General features: G+C 44.7%; 1 protein-coding gene across 18 annotated transcripts in view; it reads left to right on the top strand.

Annotated features, from left to right (window-relative positions):
• LOC100679361 (SNF-related serine/threonine-protein kinase) overlaps window positions 1-23,442 on the top strand; it is a 738,484-nt gene that overhangs the window by 382,424 nt on the left and 332,618 nt on the right. For 16 of the 18 annotated variants that reach the window (XR_004227330.2, XR_004227328.2, XR_004227331.2 and 13 more), the window contains one exon: window positions 7,742-7,937. The exons of the other annotated variants lie outside the window; for them this stretch is intronic. Coding sequence is in view for 12 of the 16 variants with exons in the window: in XM_032601897.1 (XP_032457788.1) it covers window positions 7,742-7,937 (196 nt within the window). In the remaining 4 variants the exon portion in view is untranslated. The remainder of the gene's footprint in view (window positions 1-7,741; window positions 7,938-23,442) is intronic. 18 annotated transcript variants of the gene reach the window in all.

The raw sequence follows: 23,442 nt of genomic DNA, 5'->3' as shown, positions 1-23,442 counted from the left end.
TGCGAGTCGGTTCAAAATGCATAGAAGAAGCTTCTATGAGCCTGCAGATAAATCAGAGGCGAGTTTGACAGGAGAAGATCACAAGGGGACTCGATGTACTAAAGGAGAGGATTTTTACTCTGGTTTTCTGATTAACCCTCCCTGCAACGTCACATGCATTAAACGCTCCAAATAAGGCAAGAAACTGCATCTAGGCCTCTTAATTGGCCAAACACCCACCCCGCCGAGGAAACGAAAATCGGAGATCGCCTCTACTACGAGAGCATAAAAGAGCCCAGAAACAGGTCCTCACGGCCTCAGTCTACTCTAAAAATCATCGCCACGCGCAAGCTCTGCCCGAATTCGGTTCGGTGTTTCGCGTCTTAGAATAATTTCGGTGTCTCGCAACTTAGAATCATTTTAACAGTTCGGGACTTAGAATATTTCGGATAGTACAAAACTTAGGATATTTTCTTTTTTATTATTTAAAACTTAGAAGAATTTCAGCCGCGAAACACTTATAAAATCTTCACTTTACCGAACTAGCATACTTACGTTGTTGTTCGTCATTCTTGACAAACCAAAATAATTAACAAAACATCAGATAGTTGCGAGCGGGCGTTATTTACAAGTTGTTTAAAATTGAATAAAATAAGAAAAAAAGCGAAATCGCGAGTGTATTTTGAACCTGGAAACTCCTGACTCCTTACGAACCAATCCACCCTCGCATGTACTCCGCTTCGGGAGCTTAGCCAAAGCTGCTGAGAGGACGTGCTAGTAGCCGAGCAGTACAGTAGCAGAGAATAACAAAAGGTAAGTGACTTTAATTTAATAAGCATGCCCCAATCGTGCACTTCTCTTTTTCTCTTTTATGATTAGAAATCAAAATACCCTCTCGAATATCACGAATTCGCGATAACGATATCACGATTAGAGTCACGTCCATTCGACGAAATACCCGAAAAGCAGCAGAATTAAAATTTAGGAGTTTAAATTAAATTTGACGGTGTAACGGGAACTAGTGCAGTTTTGAAAGATTTTCCGGCGGTTACTGGAGGCCGTTCTATTAAATAGATCGCGAAGGTAGTCAAGCACCGACGGCGCTGAGCTTCGCGCTCTAAAGCTTTGTCCTCGTCCGTGCTTATGAAAGCAAAATAACACGTAGAGTTACTGTCCGGTGACGGCTTTCAATAGCTTAGGACATAACAAAACTATTGTACATAATATTTCACATTTGTTGGCTTCTGTGCTATTTTCTGTATCGTATAGTAGGATTCTGTCCTTTAGGTAGGCCGACATAATCCTTTTTATATGCACGGATTCTTCCTTTTTTCGTTACGCCTTTTGAACTTTACACCAGTTAACCGAGTTGAATGAATTTTTGACGTTCAGTCTAATGATAGCACAGTACTTCTTGGATCCTCCTTTCCATCTTTTCCCTTTAATCGCTGATTGGGCAGTGTCGATCACCAAGCTGACAGCATCTAGGGTAAAGCGCTTCTTCCTGAAGCCATATTGGTTATTAGCTAGTCCACTTGATTCTTCTATGGCCTGATCCATCCTTACGCAGATTATGCGTTTAAGAATCTTGTCCGCAGTGACTAGCGTGTATAGCGGTCTGTACGATGCGGCTTTTTCGGGTGTGTTATCATCTTTTGCCAGCAGCACGAGACGTTGTTTTTTCCATTTCATAGAAAACGTTTCTTCCTTAAGACATGAATTATACAATTATACAATTCTATTTCAGGCCTTGCGTAAATGGCATGTTTAAATGAAATATTGGGTATGCCCTGGAGCTTTGTTGTTTCCCACCCTTTTGCATGCAGTCAGCAGCTTCTCCATAGAGATTAAGGTAATAGTTTTATTATCTGTTCTATCCTCAATTTTATATGTTTCGTCCAATTGAAAGGGAAACAGCGTAGTTACGAAACGGTGCGTTAATTCCGTGCATTCGGAAGGGAGTACGTAACTTCCATTTATCTTCTTCATTACTACTTTATAAGGTCGGCCCCAGGGATTATGTTCAACTTCGTCCTGCAATTCTTTAAGGCTCCTTTGCTCGTAGACACAAATTATCCGGGTGAAGGTAGGAAAAGCGTGCGGAGAAAAATGGAGTCTCGTCGAGGAGTTCAGCCGAGGTGGCTGCTCCCTTATAATTTCAAATTTTGTATTACAAGTCGTGGTGGCTGAAGCGTGGACAAGGATTTCAAAGATTTTAAAAATATACCTTTATACTAAAGCACACCTCTAGTGGAATTTCATTTAATTATTTTTGGAACAAATATATCAATCACTAAAAACTTTATTATTTATCAAAAACAAGAAGAAAGGAGTTTACAGTCCAGTAAACTCTGAATTTGCTGCAATCTTCTAAAAGAAAAGTAAGTGAAAATTATATAAATTAATCAACAAGTATTTAAGGGTAGTAATTTTGTAAAGTGAACAGGCTTTGAACGCTGCCGCTCATTTTATAAAAATAATTTTGAGAGAACTTGTCGAGTTGCCTGGAGGGTTGACTGGACTTCGCGAGTTGGAGGCCTTTTGACCTACAGACCAACGAAACCTGTTCGTTAGTTTGGGAAGGGTTTTGTATAAATAAGCAGAAGCTAACTCGAAACGGAGAAATAATACGTGCGTCGACGTTAGGACGTAACAGGCGGCTTTTCTCCTTTTGGCAGGAGCTTGAGGCGCTGTTTCTTCCAGGTTGTGGGAAATATTTGTGAGAATGCCATCTAGCTCTGGGGCCTTGTTATTTTCCACCTTTCTGCAAGCAGCTAACAGTTCCTCAATCGTGATTGTCGGAATAGCCTCTTCGTTCACACCTCTTTTAATGACACTTGGTTCTTCCAGTTGCCTGAGGAACAGTGTGGTCACTACTCAGTGTAATAGTTCCGGGCATCTTGTAGGAGGCACGGACCTTCCTTTAATCTTCTTCGTTACTATTTTATACGGTCGACCCAAATGGTCCTGTCCGACCTTGTCCTGTAATTCCTTAAGGCATTGTTACTTATTTTCGCAGATTTTCCTCTTAAGGCTCTTTTTAGCGTCCTTCATTTCTTTTTCGTGGGCATATACTATTTCCTGGCCTCATCCAGTTTTATAGTATTTCTTTCTTGCTTGTTGTTCTCATTTTCTGATCCGGTGGCACTAGCTACGTGCACTCTCAACCTCCTTGTCCCACCAGTATACTGGTGGCCATCTACGGTTGTGCACTCTTCTTCATGATAGCCGCGTCACAGGCTCGAGTGATATTTTTCATCATCTGTTCAGCCTTCCTGTTTGCCGATCCTAGCAGTTGCATTTCATCCAATGCCAGCAGAAACATTTCTTTATCATAATGCTTCGTTTTCTAACGAGTTTGGTGGGAACGGACAACTATACAGTTATCGAGCAAATGCATAAATGGTCAAGTTATACGATTTGCTCCCACGATCGACTCTTTTATTCTCTCCTTTAATTTTGTTATTTACGTGGTCCTGTTTATAATTTACTTTAATTTCTTACCTTATTCCTTCTTCTTAATATTCTGGTTCAAGGAATCCGATTTCTCCAAATGGTTTATTTAATAATTCCAGGGGATTGGACAAAATGAATTATTTCATTTACTTGTTCTGTATTAGTAATTGATCACAATTGAATGGCCATAAATTTCTCTTAATTGATTCTAAATTATAAGTCCCTTTCTCTAAATAATCTGTTCTACAAAAATGTAAGCTCTAAAAGAAATCTTTCTAATGGTCCGCCGGCTTCGTTGCCCGATCACGGAGTGAGAGAGCCGCGTGGTTCGAGAGCGCTCGGAATAGGTTCCGGACCTCCCACGCCGTTGCCATCTTACTTCCCCTTAGCCGCGTTACAGTGTCGGCACTTGTTGCACTCATTAGGCCTTACGGGGCCTGGCAACTAGTTGCGCGCCGAAACTGCAACGTAGCTCCGCACGTGCGCCTCTAGCCGTTGGAGGGGAAGTTGTTTAGGTTAGCGAGATTCTTAGTCACTTGATACTTTTGTGGCCTTGAGTCTCGCTGTACCTTTATACGTGTAGAACTTTCTCGATTCTACATTTGAAATTATTATTTCAAATGCGAATCGGGAAAGTTGTCACGTAACAGCTTCCAAGAGCCCCCGTTTTCTTTGATAAGTTCTCTGACTGCCCTATTCTCTCGCTTATGCTTTAAAATCGTCTGCGATAATTACTGGATTTCTTTTGACACCATCCTGCACGAGTCGATCTAGCTGTCGCTTAAACTATTACATCGGTCAATTAGGCAAGGCATAGAAGCTGTACCTGCTACCTTTGCGTGGACAAAGCCTTTATTACGAGTCCTTAATTTCTCAAGACTAGCTCTGCCAGTGTTGTCCGTTTCCCATGATGCCTCGCCCAAATCTCTGTACTGATCACATATAATAGTTACTTCTACCTCTGTCTCACAGACTACCGAATAAGTAAGTCCTGTGCTGTCTGTCACACAGTGCATAGATTTAGCTTCACTATCTTCATTATCTTTGTTTTTCTAACTCCTCTAATGCAGTTCTATAGATTGCGCATGTGTAGCTACCAGCTGCATGGTTGAGTTTTCCTTCTGCGTCTCTTTCCTGACAGCGTACGCAGTTCGGCTGACTGTTACAGCCTTTTGCTCTATTTTCTCTGCTCCCACATTCGTAGCAACAGTTATTTCGATGTTGCTGTACACTTTTTGGCGAGATGCCCAAAACCTAAACATTTATAACATTTAAGTGGCCGTGTCCCTCGTTGTACCTATTGGATTCTTCAACCTACTAATTCTATTTTGATTTTCTATTTTCCCATCACCTATTCAGCCATTGCCGCTAGCATTTCAATGACCGCGGTCTGCGTATCACTGTATGTCTGTCACACCTATTTTACTGTCGTTTTCTCCACTGCAAACGTTTCGCTACTTTGAAATTTCATTTGTAATGTATCCACTATATTAACCTTGGTTGTTAATATATCAAGGCCCTTTATTCCAAAGACCGCTTGCTTTTGCAGAGTTCTTACTTCGGCACTGGCTTGTCGGACCATTTCCACCACTTGTTAAAGTTCCGCTGTGAAACGGTGGGGTTTATGTTAGCCGTGAACCGCGTGTAAGTTCTGTATCCGAGTAGTTGTTAGAGAAGATATAAGCACACCCGACGAATTTAGTGAATGACCAAGGATCATCCGACACTACGGGTGATGATCAATGGTCTGCGCAATTAAGAGATGCTTCGGGAGGAACCACTATCTCACGTCTACATCTAAGAAAGAGTAAGGCGAAGAGGTGGGAGGTGGATAAAATCAGGTTAAAAAGACTTTAATTAGAGAAGATAACTATTTATATATGGAGCATAATGTACAGAAGATTGCAAACTGATATTCTATTTGGAGAGAGAGATAATCCCCCGGATAACCTTTCGAAAGCGCTATGCTCGTTGCATACTGAGTATCCGGACGATTGGTCGGTAAATGACAACAGTTCATCCTATCGGCCTAGTTAATGCATCTGAAAGCGAATGACTCCGTCAGCGCAGCAGAGCTCCTTTAATACCCGGGGCCATCCCTCTCTCCAATGCTTTATACTCGCACGCCATGTACCTGCGCTCAGATGGATTATTAAATAGTCGACGCTAGCGCCATATGGTCGGTAACTTGCCACTATCCGTAAGTTATCCGTTGCTGCTCTCTTACCTGCCAGGTGAGTCCGCCATCTCAGCTGGCTTAAGTTCCACGGTGCGCTGAAGTTGGAGTAGAAGATCTATAGCCGCTGTCTTGCGTAGTCTGTTGACAGTTTTCCCAGTACGTCCAGTTTGGGATCTGCCTTCATCTGCCTCAGGATATTAGCGTAGGACTTGTCCGCAGTAGTTTTTACGATCAGGACGTCAGGCCTTGCAGGTATCGGTCTTGGTAGTCTCTGGCCTTTTTGATTTCTGGCCACCGTGACCCTTTTACCGTATTCTTTATTTTTCTTTTTTTTTTCTTCCTTTTCTTTTCTGTTTTTTTTTTTTTTTTATTGCTACCTCCTTCCATGGTTGTTGCATGACTTGAGTGGCAGATGTGATCTGAGGACTTTTCGTGTCAACTACGCTCGGTTTATTGCCATGCAGACTTGGGGTAGTCTTCGTATTCTGCCTCTCCTTTCAAAATTGACCAGTTCATCAATTTTGTTACCCAGACGTAGCCGTGCGTTTCTGCGTTCTAAGCAGGTACTTTTTTCTTCGTTGCAGTGACCAAGTGAAAATCCTCTGTATTCAGCTTGTGAGTCCCCCCCCCCCCTTCAAATTCCATGGAGCCAGCGTCGGACACCGGAGCTTTTACCCGATAAGAACCGGCAGCAGGACATTTCTCTGTCGCGTTACCCGCTTACAGTAGTGTTATTCTAAACTCACTAACTATATTTGATTTATTTTCAGGGTTTCTTCCCCTAACCTGTTTGGCCCCTCAAGCATACTTTATTCTTGCCCTACCCTCCGACACGTTTAGGGGACCTCTACGTACCGATGAGCATTTTCCTATCAGCCACCCATGAGACTCGCCACAAACGGTGTATCGGCATCCTCGTGTATGTGTGTGTGTTTTTTTTATGTGGCGTAGGCAGAGCAAGCTCTGCACAAGTGGCCCTCCGATAACGGGTCCCCACAGGTACTATCGTTGAACAATACTTCCGTGGGGCCCGTTAACTAGCCTTTTTTGGCTTCTCCTTTGAATTTTTACATTTCCATACATCCCTCATCCACCAAGGTGATTATGGGTACAGGATCAAACTTGTCTTCTTCATTCTGCATCGCCCTGCCGTCTTCCTTATTCTGCATCGTCCAGCCGTCTGCTTCCTGCAGCATCGACCGGCCATCCTCTGGACAGACTCAACCCTGACATCTACGTTTCTCTGCATCGGGTGATGGAGTCTAGGCTCAACTTTCATCTTGGTGTGGCTTTCATCTAGCAACAGTTTCACTCAGTTGTTTCGCCTTGTCCTTCCCTTCTATTCTCTTCGTCATTTCTAACTTTCTTGAGAATGGTCCTTACGTAGTTATTTACTGCGCACCAACCATCCTTCGACGCTGAGTATCTGTTTAGCATTCTTCATTTCTTTATTTAGGGCGTCTACTATTTCTTTACCACGACCAATCTTGTAGTATTTCTTCCAAACCCGCTGTTCCCGTCTTCTGGTTCGATGACACTCTTTGCGGGCCGCGTCAATATCTTTATCCCACCAGTATACTGAAGGTCGTCTATTGTTGGAAGCCATCCTTGGCATTGTTGCGTCGCAGGCTCAGGTAATATTTCCCATTACTTGCTCGACTTTATCATTCGCAGATCAAGACAGCTGTTTCTTCTAGAGCCAGCAGGAATGTCTCCTTATCACAATCCTTTGTTTTCCAACCGACTCTTTTTGTCGTTGCCCTCCCGTTGGATTTCAGTTTTGATATTTTTATCATATGTGTGTGTGTGTGTTATTGCATGTTCTAATCATTTTTACCAATTTTTCAAAAAGCAGGCAAAAATGGATATTTTTCCGCTTTTTTCAAGACTGTCCAAAAAGATCTCTTTAGGGCCGCTTTTTAGGCCTAAAAAAGGCGGAAATCGTGCATGTGTTACAAAAATTAATTTTTAGCTGTTAAGCAAATTTTATAAAGTGAAACCATCTACAACAAAATTCGATACAAATGCCTGAAAAGCACACCCCCTTAACCTCATTTCCTTATCGATTCATGTTCTCAAATTAACTACATTTACCGAATTTTATCTGATCATGAATTATATTTTCAGGTTCAATATGAGTAAAACTTATAAAAATTATGATGGAAAGATAGCTGGGTTGTATGACTTAGAAGAAACGTTGGGAAAAGGTCATTTTGCTGTAGTAAAACTAGCTCGACATGTATTTACAGGAGAAAAAGTTGCTGTCAAAGTCATCGACAAAAGTAAACTTGATGACTTATCAAGAGCTCATCTTTTTCAAGAGGTTTGTTCGCTTTAAATTTATTCTGAATATTGTGATGTTGCGCTTTTTATAACTGAACCGGTAACGCAAACAATCAGATTATACTTGTTTTTTACTTCGATCTTCGTACCGCGGACTCTTACATCTACAGAAGGGGACAACGTGTAGGTCTAGGAACAGGTATGCCTGGCGTGGCAGAGGTGTAGAAATAAAGCTTGTTACACACTGTTTCTTCTGAACAACAATAATCGTATATTCTGCAACCCCCAGTATGGATCAGACTTGATCTGATTACAAGGTTGTCCGTGATAATTCCGTCTTAAACTCGGCGTTATGTTACTCACTGTTAAACTAACTCACCAAATAAACATGATAATACCCGGTTACTAGTTTGATGAACAACAACAAACTTTTACTAGTAAACAAACAAGAGCCTCCGTGCTTCCGTGACTTTAAATCCCGTATTTATATCGTCCCAAAATGGCGTCGGAGTCGCATTCAAAGGACGCGGCGTCCGTCAAGATGGCGTTCGGTCATTACCGTTGCCCGCAGGGAATCGCTGGCATTATTTTCCTCGTTGTCGTGTTTCTCGCAGTGGGAAGGTGTGCTGGAAATCGCGAAAATCTCCTACAACGTCGCGACAATCCTCGCCATAAGGGATACTTCGGTGGCGAGGCGAACAGCGGTTATTCGTAAGGCGAGGCTGCGAATACTGCTCGTTGAGAGGGCAACGCTACCGCCGTTCGACCGGCGACGACGCCATGCAACTACTTTACGGGAATTTCTACCTAATATTCTCCTAATTGCCGGATCTGTTGATCGACAGCGGCTCGGCGATTGTCTATAAGGAAGCTGGATCGCTTAGCAATCAACAGCGGCGCTACACAATATCAGAGTTTATTGCTGGATCGTATATCGATTCTACAGCGACTCAATAATCCCCTTTCTTTCGAGGCTGGATTGTTTAGCGATTCACAGCGGGGCTACACCATTAGTCGAGGATTTCTGGATCATTTAACGATCAACAGAGGCTTGAGTAATTCTCCTAGCACGTTGCTAGATTGCAGAGCAATCGACAGCGGTTCAAACGGTTTATTAAAATGGCGGGATCTCGTTAGATCGACCGCGTCTCAACGCACCGATGAGAGTATTCACTAGTTCTTGGCACTCGTACCTTCGTTCCGCGTCGCGTACTTCAACCAATACATCCACAGAACAATAATTAGAGGACCTCGTGTCGAATATGCAATAACTTACACAACCTTCTTCTTCGACTCCAACTTTCTACTCAGGTGCGACCTGAGCAACGCCAGAACCTCCGGCGGAGCCGTAGCGATGTTGTGGAGGACCTCCCTCCAGAGGCTCGGCAGCTGGTTGTGGGATTGACCCGTTTCCCGGTCCACCCTGGGCGGCAACATGCGAGGAGCGGGACGGTGGCGCGGTTCTCTACCGTCCATTACCTCCTCGTATGATGCTGGTGGCACGTCAATCTGGGGGCCACGGGCTGGGTGTTCCCAGATACCGGGCCTCCCGGCTTCTCCTTCGGAATCTCCCCGTCCCCTCGGGCGAAATCCCTGGTGGCGCAAATAGACGACGTGGGCGTCACAACACCGCGGACAGTTCGCCAAGTCCGTTTCCTGCCGGCCACAATTAAAACAGAAACGGGTCGGCCGCGCCCGGCATTCTGTCCGACGGTGTCCAGCTGCCAGCAGTTAAAGCACGTCCGGGGAGGCGGGCCTATAGTTTGGTCCGTCGCGATGGGAGTCAACCCTCCGAACATGATCCCGTCGAGCCTTACCGCGGCTCTCCGGCGCGACGAGCGCGAACGCGAACGGGAGCCCGTATTCGTCGTACCACCATAGCGACGGGGCACCGCACCTCTGCTAGGACTCCCGCTCGAGTCACTCTCGGCGCCCGGAATCTCCAGACGGGACATGAGCGGAGTGTTTCTCGGCGCGGGAGGCGGCTGATAGAATGGGATATCCACCTGAAACGTCGCGAACCGTCAACAGGGTTCCGTGGCGCTGGTTTAGTGGCATACGTACCTTCACGGCTTCCCGACGGATCGGTGGATCGATCCGGGGGGGGGGGGGGAGTGGTCACGGTGGCGAGCCGGTCCGGACACCACCGACTCAACGTCCTCCAACTCGAGGTGGCGCAACGGGTTGTATTTTCGCCTCTTGCCGTTGGGACCTCGAAGTCGAGGGTACTCCCCCACTGCTTCCGCCCTCTCGTTGGAGATCGTGATGGTGAGATCATCGCCATCTCCCACCAATGCATCCAGCTCGTCGACCGCGGCGCGACTCTCCTCGAGGGCAGAGGGCTCCTCCTCCACCAGAATTCCCTCCCGCTGGTAGGCCTCTCTCTCCTCCTCCGTGAGGGGCAGGGGAATTCGGGTGTCCGTGACCCCGGCACTCCAGCGCTCTTCTTCCTCCACGGAGCTTGTGCTGGGGCACACGGGGCTCCGATGGGCCCAGATCTCCGCCGCCCGTGTCATGTCGGTCCGGGACCGACTCTGGCGCAGCTTCTCCCGCTGGTCTTCGATGGCGCGTAGCTCCCGCTCACACTCGCTTTCCATCTCTGCGATGTGCTCTACGTGTTCGCGGCACGGTTCCGCGGAGGCACATACCTACGCAACTCGCTCTAATGGACTTTGGCAGTATGGCGCTTATCTTTGGTCTCCAGAATATACACGAGTGGCGATAACTATAATTCGCGTCCAACGTGTTGCACTTCCCGTCCACTCCTTTGGAGAGGGAATGTACTTTCCGACGTACAATGTCGCCCACCTCAAATTCTAGTACGCGTTTCCCTCGGTTGTATACTGCGGCCTGTTTTCCCCAGGCTTGGTCCAAGTGTTTCAGTACTATATCACGAAGCGCATCAAACCGTTTTACCCGATCTACCCAGACCGAAGGGTCTAATTCAATTTTGGGACCTCGACTGCATTGCCGTGTTTACCGCGTGGCGAAATTCGTGCAGGTGTTGATCCCAATTTCGGTGATCTTTCCCTATAAACGTCGCAATCATCGTTTTTAATGTTCTGTTACTTCGCTCTACCGGATTCGCCTGGGTATGGTACGGTGGTGTAGTTACGTGGATGACACCATACTCCTCCAAAGAATCCTTTGTTTATGAGCTCTTTCCCGTTGTCCGTTAGAAGAAAATAGGGGGTTTCCCAAAGGAATAAGATCAATTCTTCGAACGCCTTTGCTACTGCTTGGCCCGTCGCTTTCCTAACTGGCTTTAATTCGACCCAACGCGTGAATAGATCTTGGAAAACTATCAGATATTTGTACTGGCTTTTACTCGTGGGAAATTCCATCAGGTCGGCAGCTACTACCGCCCACGGTCGTTCCACGATTCTCTGCCCCATTTGACCGGCCGTTCCTAACTGAGAAGTTTTATATCGCTGGCATTTGTCGCACTCCTGTACATAATGGTTTACATCGTGCCACACTCCCGGCCGGTAATATTCCCACGCGACGCGATCATAAGTCTTCTCTACTCCTAAATGACCGGACGAGGCTTCGCGATGGGCGTCACTCAAAACTCGGGGGCGATATTCTAATGGCACCACCAGGCGCCAACCCTCTGACGGGTGAGTAATCGGGTCTAACAAAGGGTCGCGGCGATATCTGTATAACATCTCGTCCTCGACTTTCCACTCTCTAAATTTCTTTGGCGACGTCATTACGTCTCGCCGGCGCTGAAGATACCACTCATCTGTAAATACGTCGAACGCGCTAACTAACTCTTCATCTTTTCCTTTACTACGAGATAACGCGTCGGGTACGTGATGGTTGGCTCCTTTCCTATGCACGATCTCGAAGTCCCATTGTTGCAACTCAAGGGCCCAACGCGCTAATCGGCCAGTTGGGTCTTTGAGGTTTTGGAGCCAACGCAAGGCGCTATGATCGGTGATTACCGTAAACCCATAACCTTTCATATACGGATGCAACTTCTTAATCGCGTATATCATCGCCAGACACTCCTTCTCGGTCATAGTGTAATTCTTCTCCGCTGGCGATAATACGCGGCTTAAATACACGATTCGATGCTCGCCATCTTTAAACTCTTGGGTAAGTACCGCGCCAATTGCAAAGTCGGACGCGTCGCACTGAATCGTGAACCTCTTTGTAAAATCGGGGCGCGCGAGAACGGGAGCGCGAGTCAAGGCTAACTTTAATGCCTCGAACGCCTCTTGTTGCTCCTCTTCCCATACCCACGGTTGCGTATTCCGCAAAAGCTTCAACAGGGGGACTTTAATTTCCGAGTCATTCGGGATGAACCGGCTATACCACCCCACCATTCCTAAGAATCGGCGCAACTGTCTCTTCGTTTTGGGTGGAGAATACTTTAACACCGGCGCTATTCGGTCTGGATCGGGCCTTAACCCCACTCGGTCTAATAAATACCCCAGATACCTCACTTGTGAACAACCGAACTCACATTTCTTTCGGTTAACGGTCAAACCCGCTTCGGTAATCCGCTTTAGTACGATTTCCACCCAGTTCAGGTGGTCTTCGAAATTCTCCGTTACGATCATAATATCATCTAAATATCCAAATACGTAGGGCTCAAATTCGGGTCCAAATAAGCTGTCAACCAGGCGCTGAAAGGTCGCCGGAGCATTAGCCAACCCAAATGGCATTCGCGTGAATTGCCATAGACCCGATCCAGGCATGGAAAACGCGGTATACTTTTTACTATCTTCGTCTAGCGGCACTTGAAAGTAGGCTTTCCGCAAGTCTATCTTCGTAATGTACCTCGCATTCCGTAATTTATCCAATATGCTATCTATTGGCGGTAGTGGGTACGCATCTTTAACGGTCCCGTCATTTACGTCACGATAGTCTACACAAAATCTCTTCTCCCCGCCTTCTTTATTCGCTACTACTGGGGCGCTACTAAAATCGCTATTTGAACGTTCTATTACCCCCATTCGGCGCATCTCTTCAATTTCCCGCATCGCGATAGCCCAACGGACCGGCGACCAACGACGATGCTTATGCTTAACGACTTTATTTCTCACGTACACGATTTTATGTTTTATCAACCAAATGGGCTTCAAATCTGCTGGCGGGTTTTCCGGCAAAAATCTCTTTACCACGGCTAGTAATCTATCGTGCTCCGACTGGGTGAGTTCTGACAACCCTGCGCATTCGGCGTAGAGTTCTTTCCCGTTTACTGAGGCCTTCTCGCTAAAATCATGCCACGCCCCATCTGGCAGGCGCCAGCGATTATCCCACGGAGCTAATTCCACGCGCCATTTTTCTAGGAAGTCTATCCCCAAAATAATATCGTGGTAGCTTTGTTCCACAACCCTAATTTTCAGTCGATTGAGTACTCCATCTACATCTAGTTTAAGCAATAACGCACCCTTCACCTCGGCGCTATATCCGTTAAACCCCCTGATGACCGTATCACAAGGTTCTAGACGTGAGCCGAAACGTTCGGCGACATCCGCCTTCATTAACGAAACCGACGCCCCGGAATCCACCAGCGCCGTATACCAACGTCCCCCTAGACATAATCGCAAGAATTTCCGATTGTCATCGACTATCTCCTCGATGTTACGCACCGGGGATACGTTATCGGTCGCTACAGGGTCGTTTTGTACTGATTTTTCATCAGTCTCTCCCCCCTCCGAAACCACACTAAGCAGGGTTTTGGACCCCCCAAACGCACTGAGCACCTCACGGCCGGAAAGCGTCGAGGCACCGCACCCGTTGACTCAGGAGGTGTGGGTAAGCCTCTATTCGGATCACTAAAATCATCGGTCGCATCATCGGCTAAACTCTCGCTTAACTCAGAGCCTAGAGCCTGTCTGAGCAAACGATTCAGTTTATCGCTCTCGGACTCGGTGCTACCTTTCTCCAAGATCGCCCGCCCACCGATGGAGATCGCGAACTTCTCTCCGCCTGATTCGGGGTCACACGCAACGTTTAACTTCGCGGGGGGTGAGCGTTCTTCCAAAATACCTCTCTCTGACTCCGACTTCGGCTGGCCCCTAATTAATTCGGTTGGCGCCAGTTCTTCCTTCGTAACTTCCTTCTACTTCGACTTCAATTGGTCGCGCGTCCCGTCGAACGGCGCCAATTCTTTCTTCGCCTCTTCCTTCGACATCGACTCTTCTCGCGGGTGAGCGGCTACTCCTTATGGTTAAAACCCTTCCACTCTTCTCCCCAATCCGACTCTTCCTCACCCTCCGCCTCGTGTGATACCCTTCCCAATGCTACTACGCGGGTATCGGCGCCAATGACCAAACCAGGATCCACTGGAACGATCGGCGCTAACGTAGATTCAACCCCCCTCATTTCGCGGGTCCCTGGGGGTTGAGCTGAGTACCCGCGATTCCGTTTCCCAACCGCTGGAGGATATTACAATTCGAACATTCGCGTACCGCCACCCCTTCCTTATTACACAGCTGATAGTACACCTGTCGCGCTAATCGTTTCGGACAACTCGCCGCTCGATATCCGCTTTGGCCACATTCGAAGCGGTTCATTTTTGGGCAGTTAGCCGCGCGGTGTCCCTCTATTCCACATCCGAAACACGGTCCGTTACCGCGAACTACTTGGATCCCATTATTCTGCGGCTGGGATGGCGCTACGTACTGTTGCGGGGGAGAATTCGCTGCGCAATTTTGAGGATTGCCTCCTCCCCAGGGCTGATTCCCAATTCGCAATCCGTCGCTAGCAGCCACGTGCGTCGATTCCGTTTCCGAGGGCGTGACCTGTACCAACGCCGTTGGACTAGAGCCCCCTGCCGGAGCATTGTTAGGCCCTGGATTCGACTGGTTCCCATTTCTATTATTGCCCTTCTGCTTTCGATTATTACGACCCTTATTCGCATTATTTGGTGGACTATTTCCACCGGCACTATTATTTCCCGGCCCGCTTCCCGTTTCCGGCGGCGATTCGGCAACAGCTACTTCTTTTCCCTTCTTTTTATTCCCAGACTCCGTACGCCGAACCCGGGAGATTCATTTTGTCGGATGACGGTGGCGGAACCCAGCGCGCGTTTAAGTTACAGTGCCGCTCATACTGGTGCCCGTAACGCTCTATGTCGTCTAACGCATAACGTGGCAAATTTACCATGAAATTTCTGTATTTGGAAAGCAATCCCGCATACACCGTCGCTATTTGATCACGCAGGCTAGGAGGATGGCGCAAATGACCACGTAGGTATTTGTAGTACGCGATATAGGCCGAAATCGTCTCGCCGACTTCCTGCGTACGTCGCGCCAGGTCCATCTTGACCTCCTACTCATCCATCTCGCCGATGAAACGGAAGAGAAAAGCCCTTCGAAATTGCCGCCAACTATGGAAATCTGACTGCGCGCCTCGGTACCAATGCGCGGCATCGTCCGTAAATAGACAGGACAGACAGTTTAGCAACCGACGAGAGGGCGGTCGGCGGGTACGCACGTACTCCGTCAGGCTGGACAAAAAATTTTCCGCTTTGGACCGCCCCTCCGCCCCACTGAACCGTAGCCTCCAATTCTTAAGCGACTTGGTCAACGCCTCGATTTTCCGCGAACGCACTCGATCGCTACGCGTACTTCCGTCACTCGTCCACCCACCACTATGGGAGTCTAACCGCGAACTACTGGAGGAGTCGTTGTACCTGTGCCTCCGTCGAGGACTACGTCGCGAGCTACGGCTATAATAGCTGCTGCGATCGTCGCTGAATGAATCTCCGCTATTTGACTCATAGCGATGCCGATGCCGTCGTTCACGTCGCTCTCGGGGAAGGTAATCACGACTCCGATGCCGTCTGTCACAGCGGCGTCCACGATGATCGTCATAGCGCGAGTGCACACTCGGAGAACGAGAAACTGTACGATCGCGAAAACGGTGCCCTCTGCCGACCGGACGGCGCGATCGATTACTCCCATGACTGCGATGCGAGTGTCGTGAATAGTCGGTCTCCGATTCCCGACTCGCTTCCCGGCGAGGTCGACGTTCCGGAGTTCGGACGCTACGTTCGCTCTGCCGGTCTTTTCTCGCCGTCGCATGGCGTTCGTCCGAAACCGGCCGTTTTTCGTTGGAGCGCGTCCTATTTTTCCGATTAACTACGGCGGGTGTCACTTCTTTACCCTCAGCCGGGGCGCACGGGGCTAATACTCGACTCTTAGCCCCTAGAGCTAGAGCGGCGCTACTTTCTTTAGGAGTAGGTTTCGCGGGCAACTCTTTGGGCTTTGGCAGGGCAGGCGGGAAGCCTCGAGACGCTTAAACGCCGCCTGCAGCTGATCCAGCTGCCGCTGCAGCGACTCGAAACCAACAGGCGCGGGTCGAGGGTTCAACACCACCGCTCGCGTCTGCTTAGGTATCGTTCCGGTGGTGCTATTGCTTCGTGGGGCCACAATTAACTGTGGATTTTCCCCGCTCGTCGCCTTTCCCGTTAATGGTACATTGCAGCAGGAAACAACATTATTTGTGCGGATAATTTAGTGATAGTGTACACGTGTAGCCGAGCAGGCTACACGTCGCAATATCAATAGTTTTATGTTGTTAAGATTATAACAAACATTTCTAAATTGAATTTAACTATAATAACTGCTACTAATTCCTTGGCACATAGCTTCCTCCAACTAAATTTATAGTTCAAATAGATAAAATATTTTAAAAATATTCAGTATATTTATGCTTTTTTAAAATATTTTTAATCTTAATTATTTTACTGATGAAGGAGAAATTTTCTTAGCAAAAGACTATGGTAATTAGAGAGATTTGATAAAAATCTTGGAAATATGAGAAGGGTGACACTTACAGGGGTGAGGCAACTTAATCACTTGTCACGAGTAGCAAGACGAGGCAACGATAAGAGTCCGTACAGCCGTACTACGATGCATAGCATGCGCTTGCATCGTAGACCTTAGTTCAGTGGATAGAGGTACCGCTTGTTAATTTTGGGGTCCGTGCTTCAAGCCCGTGTCTACTCTTTTTCGCTTTCCGACTCGTCTCCTCTCCATCCCTTACACACTACTTAATGGTTTCTAGACTTTAAACAAATAAACTTTTTTCATAATATATTAATTAAATACTTATTTCCGGCAATTAAGTTACATACAGAAAATCTACTAGTGATTTATTAAGTGATTTATCGATTAATGAATTTTGCCAAATCATCACTTGATAAATCATTCGATAAATCACCTAACAAATCAGTTGTTTAATCACGTGATTGAACAAATAATTAATTGAATAATTTTTTGCTCCAAGGTGCTCAAATATACAGTATATTAATGCTTTTTTAAAATATTTTCGATCATAATTATTTTACTGATGAAGGACAGATTTTCCTAGCAAAAATCACGCCGGCTTGCTGTTAGAGGGGCGCTGTTCCCGTCCACCACCCAACACAATACCAAATCATAACCTAAACCTTAATATTTTAAATACCTTCTCACCACATAATACTCATAACCTCATAAAATTATAAACTTTCTCAAAACATTCTGAACATTACTTAGCGAGTTATAACGTTTAACAAAAATAGTAATTTTTAGTTATGCAGGGGGGGGGGGTATACAGGGTGGCTTCAGGCAACATACTTCGGGCAGCAGAATCTCTGCTATCTGCAGAAGGCTGCTTAAGGTCAGCACCAAGGGAGAGAAAATTCTCGAACGCGCGACAGCACTTGATGCAGCTAGCCGAGTGCGGATCAAGTTACATTTATTAGCTAGCCACGCACTTTCATACGGCAAATGCGTGTTATCCTATCTCTTACACATTGCATCGTATCGTTTTGATGCAATCGTACCGCTGTCATATTAGATTATAGCTTGCAGGATCTTTTGCTGCGGCTTCTAATGAGTATTAACTGTTGTACAGGGTGGCTTCGGGCAGCATAGCATCCCTGCTGTACCGACTCCTCAAGGACAGCATCTCTACCCCTCTATCGCTGCCATGCGTGCGACTTGTTGGCTGCGAGGACGAAATGGCTGGCGAGCAGCTTATTGCGCAACATATTGCGTATTTGCTTAATGTGAACCCTTTCAAGCATTTATTTAACAACGATAACAATATCCTCTCTGAGCTTTGGATTGCGTCTTGCTATTGTTCGCAGACTTTTAAGATTATTAGGTTACATGTTCGTTGCTAATATCAGACTGCAACCCATATTTATCATGCGTGAGATGCGTGTATATTGTAAGAACGCTAGCTGCGTATTTACATAAGCTTTCCTGGAACTTGTTTACAATGAATATAATCCTTTGTTAGGTGATCATGCATGCATTGATTTTTTATGAATTCGTTTGATGTCTCGCAGCCGCAACTATTAAATAATTTTCAGTAACACGCTTGTTTTTCTATGATTTTTACAGTTTATAATATAATGTTACTGTGATAAATAACGTTGCAGCTTTCACAATCAATACATCAAATTGCAATTAAAAAATACGTGCTTCGAGTCAAGAACAAAGGGGATTTGCGCATGTTTTTGCAACCCTTATAAAAGGAAAGCGACTTCGTTGTTTTGCATTCTAGTAGTGCCTTTATGAGAGTAATCATCATGTCTGTCTACGATTGCAAGAAGCCTATAAATATTATCCAGAAGCCTACAGGCTTATAGCTGAAAGTTCTAGAGATATACCTGCAAATGTAGATAAAAGGCTTAAGCTTGATAATACGAATTCAAGACATTTGAATCTATTGCTTCAAAGTGCTGCAAATGCTCTCGAAAAACAGAAGTTCCTGTTAACAATCGCGTTTCTCATGGGCTTTGAAGTCACATCTAAGTGTTTACACGAAATCACGAACTTAAAACAGTTAGATGAAGCAACATCCAACATTTATGAAAGTTATTTTAAAGCTGAATCAAGACTGCCCTTAAGAAAGAAACTGCTGTGACAGTGTACGCTGCATTGGCAGCTGATTCTTGTATTATCGTAGCTACAGGGGACCTAATCCTGCAAAATGGCTTGATGGCGAGCTTTCACAACTTGTTTAAAACATTGAAACAGTGTTTTGGTGTCCGATACCTATTGAGCCATTGACTTGGGAGCAAGAGCAGTCTTTCCAGCGAGCTACAGCTTGTCACATTTGTAAGAAACTTATATATTAATTTAGAGGTGATTTTTTTCACCTAATAAGTGTTATAGCATCCTGATTGCAAGTATTATATACTTAAATATGCTTCAGATATCAAGGAGCAGCCTCTGAGAAGCGTAACTTAAACTATTAAGACTCTCGCTCTGTTCCAATGATCTTCCACAATCTAAATGGATATGACTCGCACTTTTAAATGAGAGATATTGGTCAATGTATACCTGGTACCAGTCGACCTATTACATATAAGAAAAAAGAAATTTATATTATTTACGAAATACATTGATGTTAGCGATGTTAATTTCAAATTTATCGACTTTTCACGATTTATGGCATCACCTCTAGACAAATCGTCTTCTTAACTCGAAGATTTAAATATACTCAAGCAAGAGTTTAGCAAGGATAAACAGTTAAATGAAGAGAAATATCAATTGCTAAGGAGAAAAGGCGTTTTCCCTTATTATTTTTCAAATTTATTGTAAAAACTCAGTATTTATGAGCTACCGCCAAAAGATGTATTCTACAATATATTAAATAATTGTCACATTTCAGATGAAGATTATAAACACGCTCAAAACATTGAGAATAAATGCAATATCTCTAACTTGGGTCAGTATTCGAACCTTTATTTGAAAACAAATGTATTGCTGCTATCTGAAGTTTTTGAAAATTTTCGGATCAGTTTTCTGAATGCATATAATTTGAATCCAGCGCACTATTATACAGCACCAGGCCTTACTTGAGATGCAATGTTGAAACATACCCGAACTGAATTAGAACTACTCACAGACATTGCCAAAGTGATGTTCATTGAGCGTGGAATAAGAGGATGGATAAGTCAATGTTGTAACCGTTATCCTCGAGCAAAAAATCTTTACATGGACACCGACTATGACAATGATAAAGATACCAAATTTCAGAAATCCAAACAAACCTCGAATATAGAGTAAACATTAATTTGTCGCTCCCTACGAAGACTAGCACAGTTCAAAATTTCCAACAAAAACTAGCACAACTCACAATTTGCCGCGAGGAGTAGCACAGTTAAAAAATGCCGCCAAGAGTAGCACAACTCCCGACTTTATATTAATTAAAATGTGAGAATTTTACGTTTTTATTGTGTTATTGGGTTGGTAAAGTTTATGAAACCCTTGGACAAAGGCAGACAAACTACAAAATTATAAAAAGTTTCGAAAATTTCTAAAAAAAGTGAACAATTTAAAAAAATGTTTGTAAAAAACTATTGTATTTGGGAAAACAATTTTAAATTCGGTAAAAAGTTTTGAATTGTGAATATTTAAAAATATTCATTTAGAAGATGAGCAAGAAGTTTACTTAGACAAAGGAAAGGAATCAGAAATACTAAAAAACATAGAAGCAACATTTACAGAATATTTTAAATTAAATCGAATAGATACCGAAGCACGAAATTATTTGTATTCCGAAATACCAATACATTATGTATTTGATAATAAGTTAAAAGCATGGCATAGAAGAAAATCCATAAAGCTATATTAAGCAGGATGTATTTAGAAAATTCAAAAGATCATTAATAGTACATTCCGCATGTAGTGCGCGAAACAGGTGATTCACGCACGAGCGAGTCGACAAAAAAGACAAGTACGGGGATCCCCTGTTCTGCTCACGTGTTGCATATACTATTTTTTAACACATCGTAAGCGAAACACGTTTTTTTTTCTATGGTTTTTAACCGAGCGAAGCGAGACGAGTCAATTTGTCACAAAAAAGACGAGTGCAGGGATCCCCTGTTCTGGGCACGTGTGGCGTATACTATTTTTCAACACATAGTGAGCGAAACACGATTTTTTTTCTATGGTTTTTAACCGAGCGAAGCGAGACGAATCAATTTGTCAGACAATCAGACAAGTGAATGCAAAAAAGTAAGTAAAAAAGTAATGCAAAAGGAGTAGAAATCAGCTCTATTAATTCTCTTTCATCCGTAATCCAAGAAGCAGAAGGCTGTTGTGACCAATTTTCAGCATCCGAAACAAAAGGAGGGGAAAAAAGTTCTTCGAACTGTAACGAGGTGCGAAATCGGGTAGATTCGCGCATCGTTGAAACGCGACGTTGCGCAAGCGCGAGGCAAGTTTCGGGGCCTCGCGTATAAGTCGCGGTCCGTCGGACAAGGAAATAGCTTCCGGCCATAGGTGCAAACGCGTCAGCTCTCGTGTGAGAGACTGACGGCATCGAGCGACGACCGATAGCGTGCGAGAGAGTGAGAATGTGTGTGTGAGATCGGGAGAAGAAGACGTCCAAGTCAACTCCAGCTACGAGAAGCAAGGACGACCCGGCCTGTCGATCAGCGGCCAAACGAGAGGACGTCGGCTCCAGCGAGTGAGCCAACAACACCACCGGCCCAGAGTGTGTGGTGCGCGCCTACCGAAAACGGCGACTGCGATAAGTAGGGCGGAGCTTTTTTTCTGTATCGCGTCAGCGATAGCAGCGGCTACAGCTTTGCTACTTGGTGCAGCGGCACCGAGTAACGGCCTTCTCGTTCGCGCGCGTAAGCTTCGCGAGATACTCTCCACGCTGAGTCGACATTGAGGTGACTCGGCGCACGTTTGTATAGAGAAAACATTGGCCACACAATATATCATTATTTTATTTGATTTTAATCGGCTTTTTCTCTCCCGTTCCCTACATCCTCATCGCGAATACCGCCGCCTCTGCGAGCGTTGCAACAAGCGGTTGCAACGCAAAACTGAGAAGCCGGCTCCGCACAGGAGTTGAAACACGACGTTCGCGAAGCAGCTCTAGCGACGAGCTGCATTGCAACGCGGGTAAATCACGGACGTTGGGAGAGTTCTCCGTCACACCGAGAGATTGTGATCCAGTTGAATATCACCGAGTTTTCCCCCGAAAGTGAACCTCGTTACAGAACTCGCTTTCATCAATTGTTGAAGAAATATTTGCTTCTTGAGACCATTTTTCTGCATCAGTCAAGAGAGAAGTAGATTTGCTTTTAAGTGAATCAATTTGCACGTCATTTTTGGATTTTGCAGATTCTTGACGAGGTTTCTTACATACTGATGATAAAGGAGTATTCAAAGATGATGTCAAAGTAGAAGGCGAAGTAGAATTGGTGACCGATTTCGAAGTAGATGGTATTGCAATTGAAATATAATTCGTTATCTGTTCACTAATTTTTGTTTTGTGGGATACAGATACTTCGATATAACCTTCAGCTACTGTCGTTGATACTTAACCTCCAAGTTTTGTTTACAGCGGTTATATCTGCCCCGGCTTCAACCAATAATGCTGCAGATGTGCGACTAAAACTGTGGCCAGTATAAAGTACCCTCTGCATCGGGTAGTTGTAAAAATGAGGCAATTACCTTTGGCATAGTGTAACGGTCACGACTTATCTCGGTCCTGTAGTAATTAAACTTATGTAAGAATACAAAATCTATTGATTTTACTATCTGAAAAGTCGCGAACATTTACTAATCTGCGTCGTGATTCTGACAACAGATTAAATAGACAGATTTTAAATTTATATAATAATTCTCAATTATGATAGTTCAGGTCCGGGATACCAGGTACTGGAGGTTTATCGCAATTAAGAGATTTTTGTTCTTTATAACAAAAATAAATATATTCAAATAAATAAATAATAGAATATTGCGTATATCTAGCATATATTCTAAGTATCAGAAAAATTAAATGGGTAAATCCGCTTTGATTTTTACATACAAAAATAAACAGATACGCGTTTAAGTTGTGTAATCTGATTTAATCGTATTGTTACAAGAAGAGTTTTTATGCAGATTGCGTTATCTGATCGTATTCGAAATTTTACAAGTTTAAATTAGGTAACGAAATTTTTCAAAATTATTTTGACAAGAATTAGAATTGTTCTAAGTCTAGGACTGATACGCTTTATGATGCGATATCGTGCCTAACTCAAAATTTGTATAAGTGTAGAAATATTTGAAAATATTCTAAGTCTTTTACCTGCTCAAGGCATAAGTTGCTCAAGAGCAGGGACTAGGCGCTTTAGTTGCGCTTCGGATACTGAGCTCATACTGGCCGTGCGGGTCCTTTTATAGGCCTCGGAGCGAACGGGGATCGTGCCGCCGAAAATACTTCCACATTCACACTTTCACACAGACATTCACACTTATGTACAAAACCCATTCATATAAATAATTTATAATATGCGCGCGCTACGCCGCCGCCGTCGCTTCTCCTTCTCTTGCGCCGCTGCGCTCGTCGCTTCTATATATATATATATACATATATATATATATATATATATATATATATATATATATATATATATATATATATATATATATATATATATATATATATATATATATGGTGTGTAGCGCGCTCTCCCTCTTCATTCGGTGTTGCTGCTACCGCCGCTCGCTGGCTCGTGGCGCTGCTGAAGTTGCGCTGCCAGCTGTAGCGCGGGCTTATCCTAGTTGAAAATGGGGGAG

Source organism: Nasonia vitripennis (genome assembly GCF_009193385.2).
Source record: "Nasonia vitripennis strain AsymCx chromosome 4 unlocalized genomic scaffold, Nvit_psr_1.1 chr4_random0003, whole genome shotgun sequence".
In the NCBI taxonomy this organism is placed as follows: Eukaryota; Metazoa; Arthropoda; class Insecta; order Hymenoptera; family Pteromalidae; genus Nasonia; species Nasonia vitripennis.
Note: the sequence above shows the minus strand (reverse complement) of the source record. Positions and strands in the feature narration are given on the sequence as shown.